Below are 18,200 nucleotides of genomic sequence, written 5' to 3' on the forward strand. Positions count from 1 at the left end.
CAACAGAAACCGTTAAAAGCCACAAATGTGAAACAAAACAGGAACACCATGGTATGTGATATTTTTAAGTTGAACCATTTTTAAAACAACTGACACTGCAGAAATAAACAAAATGTTCAAGACAGAAATAAGAATAACCAGAAAATACTTACATCAAAAATTACCACAAAAATGGACAACGAAAACTAGTGTCTAATGAAAAAGTCTATGAGAAAATAGGACAGGTAAGAAGTATGACCAAGAAGCAACATATTTAATCACTTGGACATGAAATCAAGATCCCAAAGAACTTGATCATCCCTACAATTTACAATAACATATTTAAAAAACAAAAATTACAACATAAAAAGCTCAAAGATGAACTACACAGACTACAAACCAAGGCTGATAGACAACGGAGAGGGTTATTTTAAATATATAAAAATTTTAGATCCAAGACAGGGAACTAAAAACCCTTTCTATAAAATTGACTGAAGCTAAAAATTCAATGAAGGCCCTAAAATGCAAATAAATATAGTTTACAAGGACTTTATTGGTGGCCATTTCCTCCTATTCCATCGATGAATAACTTAGCAACACTGTATCACTTAACATGAATAGTGTATGTTATCTGACTTCACCACAGCTTCAATGCAGTTATGGAATCGGTTAAAATAAGCCTTGAATATTGTTCCTGTTTTTTGACACGTTACATTTTGCACTTTAATAAGTTAAAAATGATTTAATGGCAAGCTTTGTGACTGATGCGTAATTTTTTTTCTTTCTTTTACCACATCCTTAAGAACTGTGGGACAAACAATGGTAAAGCAGTACTTTTGCAAGTGTGTATTGTGTACTTTATAAAAGTATTTTCCACATCCTCAGACATCTCCTCACTAAAGCTTTATGGAATGATGAGAGTCTGTAATCTAATCTTATCTGGAATGCGAACAATCTTTTCTTCAAACAAACTGTAAAGTAAATTACTGCAAAGATAGGCAACATTGCTGCAGCTCTAACATACAGAATATTAAATCACATTCCTGATGTTCTTGAAATTTTACATCAGTTGCATTTGAAGAAGCTGTATTGTAATATGTAAGAGCCACATAAAGCAAAACATGTTATAACACACTTGACAGATTTGCTGCAATCATTCCACATGTGCAAGATACATATGGCGCTTTTCACTATGATCATAATAAGTTTGAAGTAATCAAACAGTTAAATAACTTATGTTAAGGGCTGGAAATATTTGTGTACCAATCAAACTGTCATCATTAATGCCACAAGCTTTAACATTTAATTTCACTAGTGAAGTTCTTTGCCTGTTGAAACCTGTTACGTAACGAAGTGTCTGTTCAAATGTACTTGGGCTAAGGTTATTCTGACTATGAATTACTGTAAATAATTTATAACGGCTTGAATAGGAATCCAGAGTTAGGACAGCACACAACAATTGTGAAACACTTGACAGATATGTTTTTAAAATTGCTTCAACTAGATTTAAGTAATGTAATTAATACGTTCACTTCAACATAAGGGAATAAAACCCTCAAAAAACACAATGGAAGAAATAAATATCAGTAGTGACTGTATGCAGTCTATCTCATTTGGTTTGCAACAGTCCCAATATTAACTTAAGATCCCATATGGACATTATTAAACACATAAGTTTGTTTATTTTATTTGTACACGTCAGCTTTGCTCCAGTTGTTACTACTGAAGCGTTCAATATCTCTGGCATCTCAGCGTGCAATTATACTAGTAAATTTCCTCTGGTATAAAAACAGCGAGCAGCTCAGTGTGTTTGTACCAACCACAGTTTACTCATTTGCCATATTTTACACTAAACAGGACTCCATAAATGATATTCATCCATGCCTCATCCACTTCCAATTCAGGGTGCATCCCACAGCTCTTCCACCCACAATAATTAAATACAGGCCATTGTTTTTCATGAAAAATTTATATTAGCCCAAGGTTAAATAGGTTGGATCTTACGTTCTTACACGTGTGACTAACTACCAAACCAGAACCAAGACTATTCAGGGAGCAGCTGCAATCTTCAGGTGATTGAATTCCCACAAGTATGCAAGTTACTGGTAGTAACAGCAATCACTCTGTTTCTCTTTTTAATATTACAACCCTTTAAAACTAACGTAGCAATCTTTTACTGTTTCAGTGGCTGTTCAGTGGAAACACCTCATCTGTCACAAATACTGTAAGTATTGTGCTTACTGGTAATTCAAAAATTACTACTATCTTATTTTACACTAAATTAGCATCATACTTCGTTGATAAATCCAAAGTGAACTAGTTCTTGTGCAAGGAGCAGTGACGTATCTATTTCTGTCACGGAACACGTAAGTTGGCGGTTCATCTTGTCGTCCATTCGCAGCAGAATTGTCATCTGAAAATATTTCAGATACACTTTACTGAGAAATGGCTCACTGAACTTTGTAATGCATAATTTACTAAATAATTTTTATGTTTAATTATTAAGTCAGCTATTTGAAATTCTTTCTACATGTTAAGCAAATGGAAATACATAAATTTCAATGTACAAACCAGTAGTTCACTGCAGCTCTCCTCTTTAGGCTTCACATTGCACATCATGTTTACAACCCTGCGTGTTTCCACATCTACAGGCTCAGGTGTAACAGATTTCACAGAATCTGCCATTTCAGGTGATATGGCTCTCTGTCGAGGTGGTGGTGGTTTCTGTTGCGAGTATGCCGTTAATGGATAAATACCGAATCTGGAAGGGTTAAGATTGTATGTTTACAATACATAAGACATCACAGGGTAATTAAAAGCAAATAAAAAAAAATGAAGTTTTAGAAACACTTCAAAGCATCGTACTGTCAATTTATTCAATAAAGCCACATCTGAAAAATCTGTATAGAGGCTTCCCATGACAAATGGACTAGATACTAACTTAACATCTTCGACGAATTTTTCCAGCTTCTCTGCAACAGGAATATCCGCCATTCTCATCTGAACACATGAACCTCCAGGATGAACGATCTCCGCCACAACCACATCAGGACCAAAAAGCCTCTGTGTGACCTCATCTGTTATAGTTTCTGAAATGCTGCCTAAAAAACCAACACAAAAATTATTTCAAAGGTAAGTTCGAAATATGGAAGAATGAAAGGAATGAACATACAAATTGCATGAATTCCAAAGCAACTATCATTTTATGTAAAGATTTTCAGGCTTTGCATTCCTGTAACTACCAAGTGTTACACATTGATATAATCACTGGCTGAGAAACCTACGACTGGCCAGTTATTTATTTACAGCTGTGCCCGAGACTCTGTATGCTGGAATTTATTTTTGCATTATGAAGTTTCAATGTATACAATTTTTGAATTAGTAATATTGGGGACATGAACGAAGAGCTCGTTTGCTTCACTAATGTGGGAGAGAGCCACTAGTGCTGGCCATGTGCAAATCAATTATCACTAAGGTCCATGCCATCAACATGAAGCACCTGGCCTTGTGCACTGTTTATATCACGGAATAACAGATGCTCAACAGTAATTGAACATTTTTGAATCAAAATGGTAAATTGTTAGGGACAAGCATGACTCAAGGTATGAAAACTCACTAGCCTGTGCCTCTCCTTCAAAATTTCTACTTCTACATGGTGGTCACAACCTATGATTGACGTCAATGTGCAACAACCACTCACAGATGGCAGGACGCATCTACATCTACATCCACATCCATACTCCACAAGCCACCTGACAGTGTGTGGCGGAAGGTACCTTGAGTACCTCTATCCGTTCTGCCTTCTATTCCAGTCTCTTATTGTTCGTGGAAAGAAAGATTGTTGGTATGCCTCTGTGTGGGCTCTATACTCTCCAATTTTATCCTCATGGTCTCTTCGTGAGATATACGTAGGAGGGTGCAATATACTGCTTGACTCCTCGGTGAAGGTATGTTCTCGAAACTTCAACAAAAGCCCGTACCGAGCTACTGAGGGTCTCTCTTGCAGTGCCTTCCACTGGAGTTTATATTACATCTCCGTAACGCTTTTGCGATTATTAAATGATCCTGTAACGAAGTGCGCTGCTCTCTGTTTGACCTTCTCTCTCTCTTCCATCAACCCTATCTGGTATGGATCCAACACTGATGAGCAGTATTCAAGCAGTGGGCGAACAAGTGCACTGTAACCTACTTCCATTGTTTTTGGACTGCATTTTCTTAGGATTCTTCCAATGAATCTCAGTCTGGCATCTGCTTTACCGATGATTAATTTTATATGGTCATTCCATTTTAAATCTCTCCTAATGCCTACTTAGAGATAATTTATGGAATTAACTGCTTCCTGTAGTTGACCTGCTATATTGTAGCTAAATGATAAGGAATCTTTCTTTCTATGTATTCGCAGCACACTACACTTGTCTACATTGAGATTCAATTGCCATTCCCTGCACCACGCATCAATTCGTTGCAGATCCTCCTGCATTGCAGTACAATTTTCCATTGTTCCAACCTCTAGATATACTACAGCATCATCCGCAAACAACCTCAGTGAACTTCTGATGTTATCCACAAGGTCATATATATATATGTTGTTGTTGTGGTCTTCAGTCCTGAGACTGGTTTGATGCAGCCCAGTACCTACTGCAACCCACATCCTTCTGAATCTGCTTAGTGTATTCATCTCTTGGTCTCCCTCTACGATTTTTACCCTCGACGCTGCCCTCCAATACTAAATTGGTGATCCCTTGATGCCTCAGAACATGTCCTACCAACCGATCCCTTCTTCTGGTCAAGTTGTGCCACAAACTTCTCTTCTCCCCAATCCTATTCAATACTTCCTCATTAGTTATGTGATCTACCCATCTAATCTTCAGCATTCTTCTGTAGCACCACATTTCGAAAGCTTCTATTCTCTTCTTGTCCAAACTATTTATCGTCCATGTTTCACTTCCATACATGGCTACACTCCATACGAGTACTTTCAGAAATGACTTCCTGACACTTAAATCAATACTGGATGTTAACAAATTTCTCTTCTTCAGAAACGCTTTCCTTGCCATTGCCAGCCTACATTTTATATCCTCTCTACTTCGACCATCATCAGTTATTTTGCTCCCCAAATAGCAAAACTCCTTTACCACTTTAAGTGCCTCATTTCCTAATCTAATTCCCTCAGCATCACCCGACTTAATTAGACTACATTTCATTATCCTTGTTTTGCTTTTGTTGATGTTCATATATAGTGAATAGCAACAGTCTTACAACACTCCCCTGCAGCACACCTGAAACTACTCTTCCTTCGGAAGACTTCTCTCCATTAAGAATGACACGGTGCATTCTGTTATCTAGGAATTCTTCAATCCAATCACACAACTGGTCTGATAGTCCATATGCTCTTACTTTGTTCATTGAATGCAGCAGTGGAGGGTGTGTAACGCATGTTCAGTCATCGTTGTATTGCAGAAATGGGAAGATTTATCCGACATCCAACAGGGCATGATCATTGGCTTTCTGGACAGGGTGGAAGCATTTCCAAAATGGCTAATTTGAACACTGTTCACGTGCTGCTGGGATTAAAGCACACCATGCATGGTAAAATAGCACTGTCCAATACCAGTACCGAGGTAAATGTGTTGCACCAGGGGTAATAGATGAGAGGGCTGAATGATGGGAATGTGTGCAGGTGAATAAACCTGCAACTGTTGAGCAGCTGACCACACAGATGAACCAAAGGGCTACAAACAGTGTCTCCTCAATGACTGTTCAGCAAACACTGCCATGCTTGTTTCTCTGCAACAGGCGACTGCACCTATGCTGATTGCTCTTCATCGGTGACAAAGGGTGGAATTTTCACACCATTACTGCAACTGGACATGCACTGAGTGGTGATGGGTGGCCTTTTCAGCTGACTCTCATTGTATGTTCCATCAGGTGGACAGCCATCGTTGGGTATGGTGTGAAACATCTGAAAGCTAACAGCCTGCAACTTTATGGTCTGGGGAATGTTTCCGTAGCACTCCCTGGGTTATCTCGTCATTCTTGAAGGCACAGTGGATCAAGATAAGCATGCACCTATCCCTGGTGACCATGTCTACCCATACATGTCATTTGTTTCCCTCAGAATAATTACATCTAACAGCAGGGCAAGTCAACATGTCACATTACTCACAGTGTACATGCATAGTTCCAACAGCATTAGGACAAGTTTAAATGGTCACTAAACTCCACAAATTTAAACCTAATCAAGACTCCGTAGTACCACCTTCAACAGGCTGTTCGCATTATGGATCCTCAACCGAGAAATATAGCACAGCTGGTCACAGCACTGGAGTTGGCATGTCAGTATCTTCCAGAATCTCATTGCCTCTCCGCCTGCACATCTTTTGAAAGCCAGGCACATAAATGTGACTGGACAGTGCACAATGTTACATTGAAAAGGACTCTGAAACCTCTGCGAGTGAAGAGTTCTAAGGAGCAAGAAAACGTGTGATGTTCTCAATCAGCACTATGTCGTGCCTCTCTTTCGGGAGGAGTTCCCACAGAGTGAGTTCTCGAGCCACTGAAAGTCTTGCCTCATGATTTTCATTGGATTCTCCAGGCCGCATAGTCCTCAGTCTTTTAGCCGTTTTAATGTATTCAGAAAGACCCATGTTTTCTAGGCATTTTTAATTGTAAACAAAATGAAATCAAAAGATAATAGGTAGGCACCCAAATCACAAGGTAAATTTAATAAATCTTTTTTCCTAGTGAAGAATATAAATACAGCCTATCTAAAGATACACAACAAAGTCGTTAAGTTTTTAATACACAAAACTAAATCAGAACATCCGTATATACCAGCCAACTAAATTCAATATTTGTTTGTATTTGTCAAGATAAGATTTTGGTGCACATTTCTGTCACTGACAAACTTCCAAAAATACATCTGTCACTGATTTTAAAAAATTGACAGTGTGATCTACTGTTTCTTTGGTCTATTACAAAACTAACAGCACTATCTATTGGTTCTGTGATGTACCATGTCAGGATGATTAAACATCTGACTAATAAGTTAAGCAAATTGTTTTCAGTGTAACTGTAGATTACAGTACCACCACCCCACCAACACCAAAAACAATTTTGATGAAATGAAGCCTACATGCTGCCCGAAGCTACACTTAAGTTACCTTTGAAAACCCCCACGAAAATTCATCTAATAGAGCTGGAGATTAGCAAGTTCAGACAGACATACATTATGGTTTTTCTGTTTTATTATTTAGATGATGATGATAGTGATAATAACAGTTATATGAAATTTCTTGTAGAATGTAACTACTTTTGGACTAAGAAACACCACTCAACAAAAATCAGAAGGTCGATTTGTCGATAGGAACACTCAAAAGAAAGTAAACTTGCTAGCTTTCAGAGCTATCCTTTGACGAGCTAGAGTAAAAAACACACACACACACACACACACACACACACACACACACACACACACACAGACACACACACAGACACAGACACAGACACAGACAGAGAGAGAGAGAGAGAGAGAGAGAGAGAGAGAGAGAGAGAGAGAGAGAGAGAGAGAGAGAGAGAGAGATGCCAGATGAGCTATCGGTGTCTATGTTATTTTTCAGCAAGTGGATTGGTAGTGGTGGGGGTAGTGTCAGGTGGGGTGGGTACAGGGTGATGAGGCTACTCTTACAACACATTCCTTGCTCCCATGATCACTCAGGCCTGAATCTTAGGTAACCCACAGTCCCTGCACCTTCCACTCAACAGTTTCCTGTTCCCCTGTCTGGTCACCCCTCCAAATTCACCTCCCCACATGCTATCAGCATGTGCCGCTTATCACTAGCTGCTACAATTGTGCCAGCCCCTATATCTGCAACCACTCACTCACGCATTTCTATCTGACAAACTGGCTGCCTCGCTCTGAGCCACTGTTCACCCACCCCAGTCTCTCTCCCTGCCTCACGTCTGCCCACCCCAACTGACACTATCCCCACCACAATCACTCCACCTGCCCAAAAACTGAAAAAATAGCAAGCCCTGCACTGTTAGTTCAGCTGGCTTTTGTGTTTCTTTTGTGTGCACCTATTGAAAACTCAGAGCTTCTGCTTTTTGGTGTATGGTCTCCTTTGATCCAAAAGTATCTATTAGGTCTAAAAATTTGCTTCCACCGTTTTTCAGTAGACAACATTAGTGGAAAGTAGTGGCAGAAGTCGTAGGTCATAAGTGTCATACAGTAAGCTTAGGCATTTGAGAACATAACACCATCAAAATATTAGTCAATTTTTGATTGCATCTTAAAGTTATTCTTGGCTGAATATGTCAACTTACAAGCCCAATTCTTGTCATCTGCAGGAGGTTTTAATTTTCTGCCTTGATATGAAGAAAACTGCGCCTGTGGCTCATAAAAAGATGGGTAAGACCTATGATGAGACGCCTGTTAGTGACAGAACTTTGCAGAAAACAGTTTCCATGCTTCAAGAACGGTGATTTTGACGCTGAAGACCAACGTGGTTGTGAAAGAGAGAAAGTTTTTGATGCTGCTGCAACCGACAGGAACAATCACCGGAGATTGTTATCGAAAGCAATTGATGTGTTTGAGCCCATCACTGAAAGACAAATGGCCACAATACAGCGATAGACATGAAAAAATGATTTTGCAGCAAGACAGTGCACGACACCAAGTCGAAAATCCCATCAAACCATACTTGGAAACATTGAAGTGGGAAGTTCTACCCAACCTGCTGTATTCTCCGGATATTCTTCCCTCTGACTGCCACCTTTCTTGATCTATGGCACACGACCTAGCTGACAAGTACTTGCGGTCATGTGAACAAGTGCCAAATTGGATCGATTCATGGCTCATCTCAAAAGATTCCCAGGATTCGTATGCTGCCCTAAAGCTAGGGGAAAGCAGTGGTCAGCGACAGCCAATACTTTGAATCTAAATGTTTCGTAAGTTTTTCACAATGAAGTCTCGAACTTTGAGAAAAAACGGCGGAAGCAAAGTTGTTGACTTAGTACATAACAATAATAATAATAAATGCAAATACAAAAACAGGCAGAAATACCATGATTACAGTGTATGTAATTATGCCATACTACACTAAGAACAGAAATACTATGTAATGAGTGTGAGCTATGTACTTCATACATTGGTACCAACACTGTAGTAATAACTAAGGAAGGTAGATAAAGAGGACACACAACCATTCAATGACAGACACACATTACAGACTGAGCCCAACCTCAGCCTGGACATAGATTGGTCATGAAATTTATTCATCTGAACTGTTCCAGCAGTTAAAGAGTAAACCATTTATGGTACCACAGACAATCAAAACTGAAACAGCTGGGTGGGGATATGAACTCAGCTCCTCCCAAATTCAACTGCAATTTGATAACAACTATGCCATTTTGCTCAGAGAAAGTGAAGAGTAGGGCAACAAAATCTAGAATTCTTTATATACAATGATCAGCGAGAATATTATGACCACCAACCTAGTATCAATACAATCCCATCCAGGCAATAGCAGGATCCCTTGGAGAAGAATAACTGATAAGACACACGCATGGTGCACATAGTATCAGTGAACATGCTGTCCACCTGTAGAATGGTGAAGACACACAATCTATACAAGTTTGGCCGCGGGCAGATTATGATGTCCCAGAGGCTCGGCAAGAGCATTTTGGAAACTGCATGACTTATTGTGTGTTGGGTGTTCGAGGAGTGCTGCAGTGAAAGTCAAATCATGTCTAGATATCATGAGGTTCAGTGACTACCGCTCATGACAGATGTCGGATGTCGTAAGCTGGGCTGACTGGTAAAACAAAACAGGTCGCAAACTGTGGCAGAACTAACATCAGACTTTAATGCTGGGCAGAGTACAAGTTTGTGAACAGAAAGTGCACTGAACACTTCTAACAATGGGCCTCCATAGCCGATGAGTCAAGCATGTGCCAATGGGTCAAGCATGTGCCAATGTTAAAATTATGACATCAACAACTATGACTGAAACGGGAATGTGACAATCAGCACTGGATGTTGGTGCAGTGGCAGAGTGTTGTATGGTCTGATGAATCCTGATACCTCCTCCATCAGGCTGATGGGAAGGCACAAATCCGTCCTCTTCCAGGGCACCACTCCTTGACACCTGCACTGTGGAATTGAGAGAAGCTGGCAGCAGCTCCATTAGCTCTGGGGAACATTCACTTGGAAATTCATAGGTCCGGTGGAGCTTGTACAAGGCACCATGATGGGCAAGGAGTATCATACAGTGGTTGCAGACCACTGAATCTGATCGAACACATCTGGGATGCAATTGAACATGGCATCAAAGCTCATTGCTACACGTGCATGTGCGTGTGTTTAGTGCCAACTCCCTTCAGCGCCCTACCAAGACCAAAGTACTTCCATGCCGTCCAGTTATTAGGTAGGTGGTCCTAATGTTCTGGTTGATATGTGTACATAAAAATAACTGGAAACAAGTTTTTTTTTAAAGTGCAGTTACTAAAAAGAAGCATCAAATGAAAGTGAACTGAATGCTTTGGTCACATATTATGTTATCTGAATACTGCCATAATGTAAATTAGTGCAGCAAGACAGCCCAGTGGCATAGCAAATTATAGTAAATGCACTAATGTAATCAGTCATGCACATGCTCAAAAATGAAGTCCACAAGCACATGCCGTTCATTGTGGAATGAACAATTCATACAAAAATAGTGAGTAAAGCATTCACATTATACAATCAAGTGATGAGAGTCTGTTATGCTACCCATCTTATGGCCACATGAGCTCGAGATGCCAAAATCAAGTCAGGTGCTAACAAGATGCCTCTGCTGCTGTGAACACTGTTGCAATGTACCTGTAGCTAGGCTGCCTCCATAGTTTGTAAATCCAAAGAAATTTCCACATTGTGTTTATGGCCTTGAGACATCTTTATAGTTAATAAGACCTCTCAGTATCACAATCAAGATATTGTTTTACAGCATGGCAGTAACTGCCAAGGGAACAGGACTAAACAGTTCATCTAATTTGAAATAATTAGTTAGCATTTGTTCATACTACAACAAATATTTCTACAACACACCACAGTGTGGCTTCAGTTGCCAAAGACTGCAGTCATGTGTGAGCAGTCTTTTTGTTGTGCCTATTTGCGACTCAGCATTTCCACTAGATAATGAGTAGCAACTTCCCTTTTCATAATATTGTTACAGCCTATCCTGGATTTTCAATTGTCCGATTTTTGGTAACAAATTAAGGTAGCATTAGATAGCGAATTTTACATAAATGAAACATAGGTCAGTTCTGCCTGTTTCACAATTTATATTAAAGGTTCTGTATGAATGTGCATACTTTCAGACCTGTAGTTTAACATTCTGGGGCAACACAGACTGCTAATGTGTGCTGTATATTATGTTAAGTTGATAACTGAACATCTTGCAGAAACTTCTTTAAGGACCTTAAAATTCTTATTTTTACATGCCACTACATATACTCCATAATGGTATTTGTTGCTAATAATGAGTGTTATCCCAAGAATAAGAAATTCAAAACAATACTAGAAAAAAGAAGTCATTTCAATGTAGACTGTGACTGTGTCTTGGATTCACAACATAATATTATATTCTGGTATGAGAGGTTGTGTGTCATTTCCAGCGGATACAGGCAAGAAACTGAAAATCCCTACATATTTAAAAAATAATGTAATTAAACAGAATATTTACACTTTGTGATGTTAGTCTGAATAACATTATTCATGTTGTTAGAGAAGCTTTATCTTTTCCAACATATGGACAGCTAACAATGTACTCTGAAAATGCTGCAATTACATAAATGCTCAATATTATGTAGTAGATGGAAACAGCAGCTGTGTAATGTAAGGGAATGCTTTTCTATTGATACACATATTATCCTGATTTTTGTTGTTGTTCTCTTCTTTTTGTAGTAGCTGTGGTCATCGGTCTGAAGATTTTATTTGATGCAGCTCTCCATGCTACTCTACCCTGTGCAAGCCTCTAAGTGTGAATAACTACTGCAACTTACTTCTTTCTGAATCTGCTTACTGTATTCAACTGTCTCTCCCCCTGTAATTTTAAACAACACCCCCCCCCCCCCCCCCCCGATTTCCCTCCAATACTAAATTGGTGATCCCTTGATGTCTCAGAATGTGTTCTATCAACTGATCCCTTCTTCCAGTCAAATTGTGCCACAAATTTCTGTTCTACCGAATTCTATTCAGTAAATCGTCATTAATTACGTGATCTATCCGTTTCATCTTCAGCATTCTTCTATAGTGCCACGTTCCAAAAGCTTATATTCTCTTCTTGTCTAAAATGTTTGTCATTCACGTTTCACTTCCCTACATGACTATACTCCGTACAGATACTTTCAGGAAAGACTTCCTAGCACTTAAATCAATATTCGACATTAACAACTTTTTCTTCTTCAATAATGCTGATCTAGAAAGTACCATTTTACATTTTATATCTTCTGTACTTCGGCCATCGTCAGTTGTTTTGCTACATACATAGCAAAACTCATTCACTACTGTGTGCCTTGTTCCCTCAAAACCAGACTACATTCCAATATATTTGTTTTCTTTTGTTGATGTTCATCTTATATCCTCCTTTCAAGACTCATCCCATACCATTCAACTGCTCTTCCAAGATCTTTGCTGTCTATGACAGATTTACATCATCAATCTGCAAAGCAAATCAAAGATTTTATTTCTTCTCCCTAAATTTTAATTGCTACACCACATTTTTCTGTTGTTTCCTTTACTGCTAGCTCAATATACAGACTGAATAACAGTGGTGACACGCTACACACCTGTCTCACTCCCTTCTCAACCACTGCTTACTGCTTACTGCTTCCCTTTCATGCCCCTTGAATCGTGTAACTGTTGTCTGCTTACTGTGCATGTTGTAAATAGCCTTTTGATCCCTGTATTTTACCCCTGCTGCCTTCGGAATTTCAAATAGAGTATTCCGGCAAGTACTGTCAAAAGCTTTCTGTAAGTCTACAAATGCTACAAACGTAGGCTCATCTTTCCTTAACCTATCTTCTAGATCTAAGGTAAGTCGTAGGGTCAGTATTGCCATGTGCTTTCCTTCATTTCTCTGAAATCCAAACTAATCTTCCCAGAGGTCAGCTTCTACCATTTTTTCATTCTTCTACAAAGAATTTGTGTTAGCATTTTGCAGCCATGACTTATTAAACTTTTAGTTTGATAATATTCACACCTGTCAGCATCTTCTTTCTTTGGAATTGGAATTATTACGTATTTCTTTAAGTCTGAGACTGTTTTGCCTGTGTCCTACATCTTGCACATCAGATGGAAGATGCTTTATCATGTCTGGCTCTCCCTAGGTTATCAGTGGTTCTGACAGAATGTTTTCTACTCTGGTGCCTAGCTTCGACTTAGGTCTCTTGGTGCTCTATCATGTTTTTCCCCACAGTATCTTATCTCCAATCTCATCTTCATATACACCCTCTTCCACTCTTCCATTTTTATAATACTGCCTTCAAGTTCTCCCCTGTATAGATCCTCTAGATAGTTCTTCCACCTTTTAGCTTTCCCTTCTTTGCTTAGGACTGGCTTTCCAACTGAGCTCTTCATATTCATACATCTGCTTCTCTGTTCTCCATAGCAATCTTTAATTTTGCTGCAGGCAGTATAATTGCTTCTAAATCCCTACAACATTTGTCATCTAGCCATCCTTATTCTCCTGATTTATAATACACAACGGAAGGACTCTTGAAGTTATTTCCATAGCTATAAATGTATGGAGATCGTCAATAAGTGCAACTGATTGCCGGCCACGGTGGCCATGCGGTTCTAGGCGCTACAGTCCGGAACCGCGGGACTGCTATGGTCACAGGTTCGAATCCTGCCTCGGGCATGGGCGTGTGTGATGTCCTTAGGTTAGTTAGGTTTAAGTAGTTCTAAGTTCTAGGGGACTGATGACCTAAGATGTTAAGTCCCATAGTGCTCAGAGCCATTTAAACCATTTTGCAACTGATTGTTAGTACACTTTACAGAAGCAGCCAAAAGGGCATCTTTTGCCTGCTGGTGTAACATTAATCCCTGAAGGCTTTCCTTCACTATATAATTTTCAGAATGTTGTGTGTAAATAAACAAAAGATAAGGTAGATTTCTCAGAACTTTTACTGTGTTCAGAACATCATATGATACTGATTCTCGCTATTATGTTCAGCTTTTCTCTTCAGGAAAAAATGTTTAGTTATGTTCAGTCTCTCTCTGATTTATTCCAGAACTTGAATAATGTTTAGTTATATGTGACAGAATACAGCAACCTTGAGTCTCTCCTAAGATTTTCTCTATTAATGAGTGAATTCTTTCCATAGAAAAACTTCATTGTTACGTAAATTGTACTCACTGTTTAAATGTTATTTTAAGATACACTGCACAGAAAAAAAAAAAACCACACACACACACACACACACACACACACACACACACACACACACACACAGAGAGAGAGAGAGAGAGAGAGAGAGAGAGAGAGAGAGAGAGAGAGAGAGAGAGAGAGAGCCTAATATACTGTTTGCTAGCAGCTTTTACAACTAATAAAGACTGCTTTATAATTTTAAATGTGAAGAGCCAACAGTGGCAGCTGTCATGCTGACAGGCAGCTCCATTACTGATGCATTTGTTTCTTGTGAAAACCTGTTAACATGATGCTTTCCCTAAACTACCTTAACAGCTATGATTTAAATGATTTCAGATTATGCACAAATTATACCTGTAGTGTTAACCAACGTATGGGCAGCCAGAAGCTTCAGAGAATGGACTTCGAACAGAAGAGGGTGAAAAAGAAGTTCCCGTGCATTTGGACGTTCTTGTGGATCCTTTTTCAGGCACTGACGAATAAAATCCCTCTGCTGTGGGTCATCCAAAGAATCTATTGTCCTATCTATGTGGTCATCTGTTACCAGACTACCAGAGTCACCATTTCCTTGGATTTCCAGTGCTGCCATCTCCAGTGCACACATTCCAAATGAGTACACATCAATCGAGGGAGACAAAGTGCCTATAGATAGTTAATAATATTAATACAGTGAGAAACAGGAAAAAATAAAATTGTATATCTAGAATATTATTCAGTAAGGTTACAGTTCTAATATGCCAAGGTACATACAGATAGGTGCGTGTACTTAAATATATATCTCATTTTCTATTGTCACCAAATGGTACATTTACAATGCACAATAAAAAGTAAACTAGAAATGGGCTTCTCATACAACTAAATATAAATACTGATAGAATTTTCTAATAATTATAGTATGTTGACCAAGTAGAAACTATTGAACTTAAATCTGACAGACATCAGACCATGGTTTCCATAGCTCTCACAGCAACTAAATTAAATGATGCTATACTAGCTTTAACTTTCTACACATCCAAATACATGTCTCATCATCTTCCTGGTTTTCGAAGGTATGCATACTAAATTGCATAAAGCTTCTCGTTATGAAATGAAAAATTAAAATGAGAAGTCATTAACCCAGGATTCCACCACTTCAAGGAAAAAACTTGTTTAATAATGTCATATACCGTTTTTGAGCATAAAATAACAGATTTATGCTAATGGCTACATTTTATTACATAATCTATGACATCATCAAAAATGATCTTACTACAAATTCAGTAATCACAGTATAATTAACATGCAATCAGATACTAAGTTACATGACATTAATTTTGAAATCAAATTCGAGAGTATTATGAGCAGATAAAATACATACATGATAAAGGATAAGACAGTCATCTTAAACTAATATTTGGGGATTTAAATGTCGAAGTTGGAATCAAGAACGCTGAAGTTCTGTAGCTTTCCTTGGAATCAACAGGAGAAATGAAAGAGGCAAAAGGATAGTTCAGTTTGCTGAAGAGAATAATTTTTTCATCATGAACAATGATTGTAAGAAACACCATAAAAATGGACATTAAGTCCATATCACGAGTCTCTGTATGAAATACATTTTATTATTGCAAACTAAAACAAAATAATCAAAGACATTTCAGTTTTAAAACCAACTGAATACTGGTGATGACCATAGACTGGTAAGAGTGAAAGTGTGCACAAGTATCCAGCAAGAAAGAAGGAAACCAATACTAGTTTTTAAAAAAAGGAACTATCAACACGGATAAATTAAATGTAAAAGAATGAATTACAGCGGACTCTTCAGATGAGATTGGAACAGTCAGCAGAAGAAAAACTAACAAAAATGAACACGACAACTCGGGAAAAAAAAACTGGGGGATCAATGAAAGTTACTACACAACCGGGCAAATTAACAGCTGAAATCAGGGCAGTTGAAGTAATTAGTGAAGCAAATGAATATGAAATGCCACTACGCGTAGCTTTGACAGATTCTGAAAGGGCTTTTGATTTTGTCAGCTGCAATGCAGTTATACAGGCACTGACCGAACAACATATGGAAACAAGATACATATATTATGAGCAACTATAATAACTTGATGGCTTCTATCAGCATAGTATAACATACAAGAGAATTTTTCATTGGAAGAGGAGTAAAACAGAGTGACCCTATATCCCCAAAAAAATTCACAGCAGTCCTTGAGACGACTATGTTCAAAACTAATTGGAAAGAAAGGGGAATTAGAATAACTGGAAAAAACTCATGAACTTTACACTTCGAGATGTTACAGTAATCCTAGCTAACAATACGACAGAATATCAATCCTGTATAAAGGATTTATCAGGTAGTGAAAAAGTGGAATTCAGAATAAACCTGTCAAAAAGAATTCTCTAAAAAGCTGTAACAAACACATATGCCTATGACAGTCGGCTGATATCCAAGGAGACCTAAAATCTGACATTTTGCACCAAATCATGCTACTCTGGAGGGCTTATGAGAGGAATGCAGCTTGTTTTTAAATCCAATATGCCAACAAACATAAAAGAAGATTGTTTTTGAACAGTGTGTTCTTCCTGTACTAACATATGACACTGAAACTTTGGTTTTAAATGAGTTTCTCAAAACAAAACTTCAGACATCTCAGAGAGCTGTGACAAGGTCACTCCTTGATCTCATTAAGAAAGTTAGGAAAAGAAATGAGTTCAGGATATTGTGGAAAGGGTAAAGGCTCTAAAAGGGAAATAATTTAGACATGCTGCACAAAAAAGGACAGAAAAAGGACGAAGGCAGTACTATAGTGGACTAACACAGAAAGTCTACAACACATGGCCTGACCATTTGGATAAAGAACTGAACAAATGTGCAGGTTTGAACAGGCAGAGGACAAGAGGAAACAGAGACATGGAAACAAAGATTGAGATTTTTTTTCTTAGCTTTAGACTGAAGTGGCTACACACCTTGTAAATGCTGAATTAATTGAATAATATAAAGACGACACTGTATCCTGAGGCATGTTACAATTCAGTTATCACAATTGTAATTTTCTTCTGACTAACTTTTTACACTTTGCTGTTTCTCACATTCTTTAAAATTTCTGTTCATTTTTAATGTACTCTATGCATTACAGTTTAGTATTCAGGATTTTGAAGTTTTTTTTCAATTTCCATACACCACTTTATTCCAATCTTTTTCACTGCACACTGAGTCGATCTTTACACACCGGAAACTGTTCTCTTCTAATACTTTCATTTTTACTGGCTCTTCCATTCAGTTTTTAAGATGTGTACCACTGTGGCAAGTTTCATATTCATTTTCCACCATTTTTGCCATAATATCTAATGAACTTTGAAACTTGTACGTCACATTTTTATTTTCAATTATGTCCACATGAAATGTTTTACTGCTGGATGGAAAAGAAGAAGAAGAAGAAGAAGAAGAAGAAGAAGAAGAAGAAGAAAAAGCAGCTTTTTCACTGTGGGCAACTTACTGCCTTCTCCGATGAGCATTACTTTAACCAAATTTTCAATTCAGTCACTAATCCTAACCACCTGTTCCCACACAATCGCACTACACAAGCACTGACTTACCCATGTTTGTTGGATGGCTGGATGGATTGATAAGAGTTAAAGGGAACAAACTATGAGGCTTCTGTCTGTCAAGCTAGGAATAGTAATGAAAGAGGAAGGACCCAAAAGAAAAATCCCAGTGGACTCTATTGTATTTGAGAGTCAAGAAAGCCAAAAGATAGACTCAGGAAGAAGTGAGAGAGGGGTAAAAACGAGAAGGTGGGCGAGTTGTCCTGCCGGGAAAGCAGA

General features: G+C 38.4%; 1 protein-coding gene across 2 annotated transcripts in view; it reads right to left on the minus strand.

The window, feature by feature from the left end:
• Positions 1–18,200, minus strand: part of LOC124782403 (nuclear receptor-binding protein homolog) — a 436,938-nt gene that overhangs the window by 34,985 nt on the left and 383,753 nt on the right. For both annotated transcript variants that reach the window (XM_047253937.1, XM_047253938.1), the window contains 4 exons: positions 14,745–15,032; positions 2,921–3,080; positions 2,551–2,740; positions 2,273–2,392 (listed from right to left, as the gene is read on the minus strand). In XM_047253937.1, coding sequence (XP_047109893.1) covers positions 2,273–2,392; positions 2,551–2,740; positions 2,921–3,080; positions 14,745–15,032 — 758 coding nt within the window. The remainder of the gene's footprint in view (positions 1–2,272; positions 2,393–2,550; positions 2,741–2,920; positions 3,081–14,744; positions 15,033–18,200) is intronic.

Source organism: Schistocerca piceifrons, chromosome 1, assembly GCF_021461385.2.
Source record: "Schistocerca piceifrons isolate TAMUIC-IGC-003096 chromosome 1, iqSchPice1.1, whole genome shotgun sequence".
NCBI lineage: Eukaryota > Metazoa > Arthropoda > Insecta > Orthoptera > Acrididae > Schistocerca > Schistocerca piceifrons.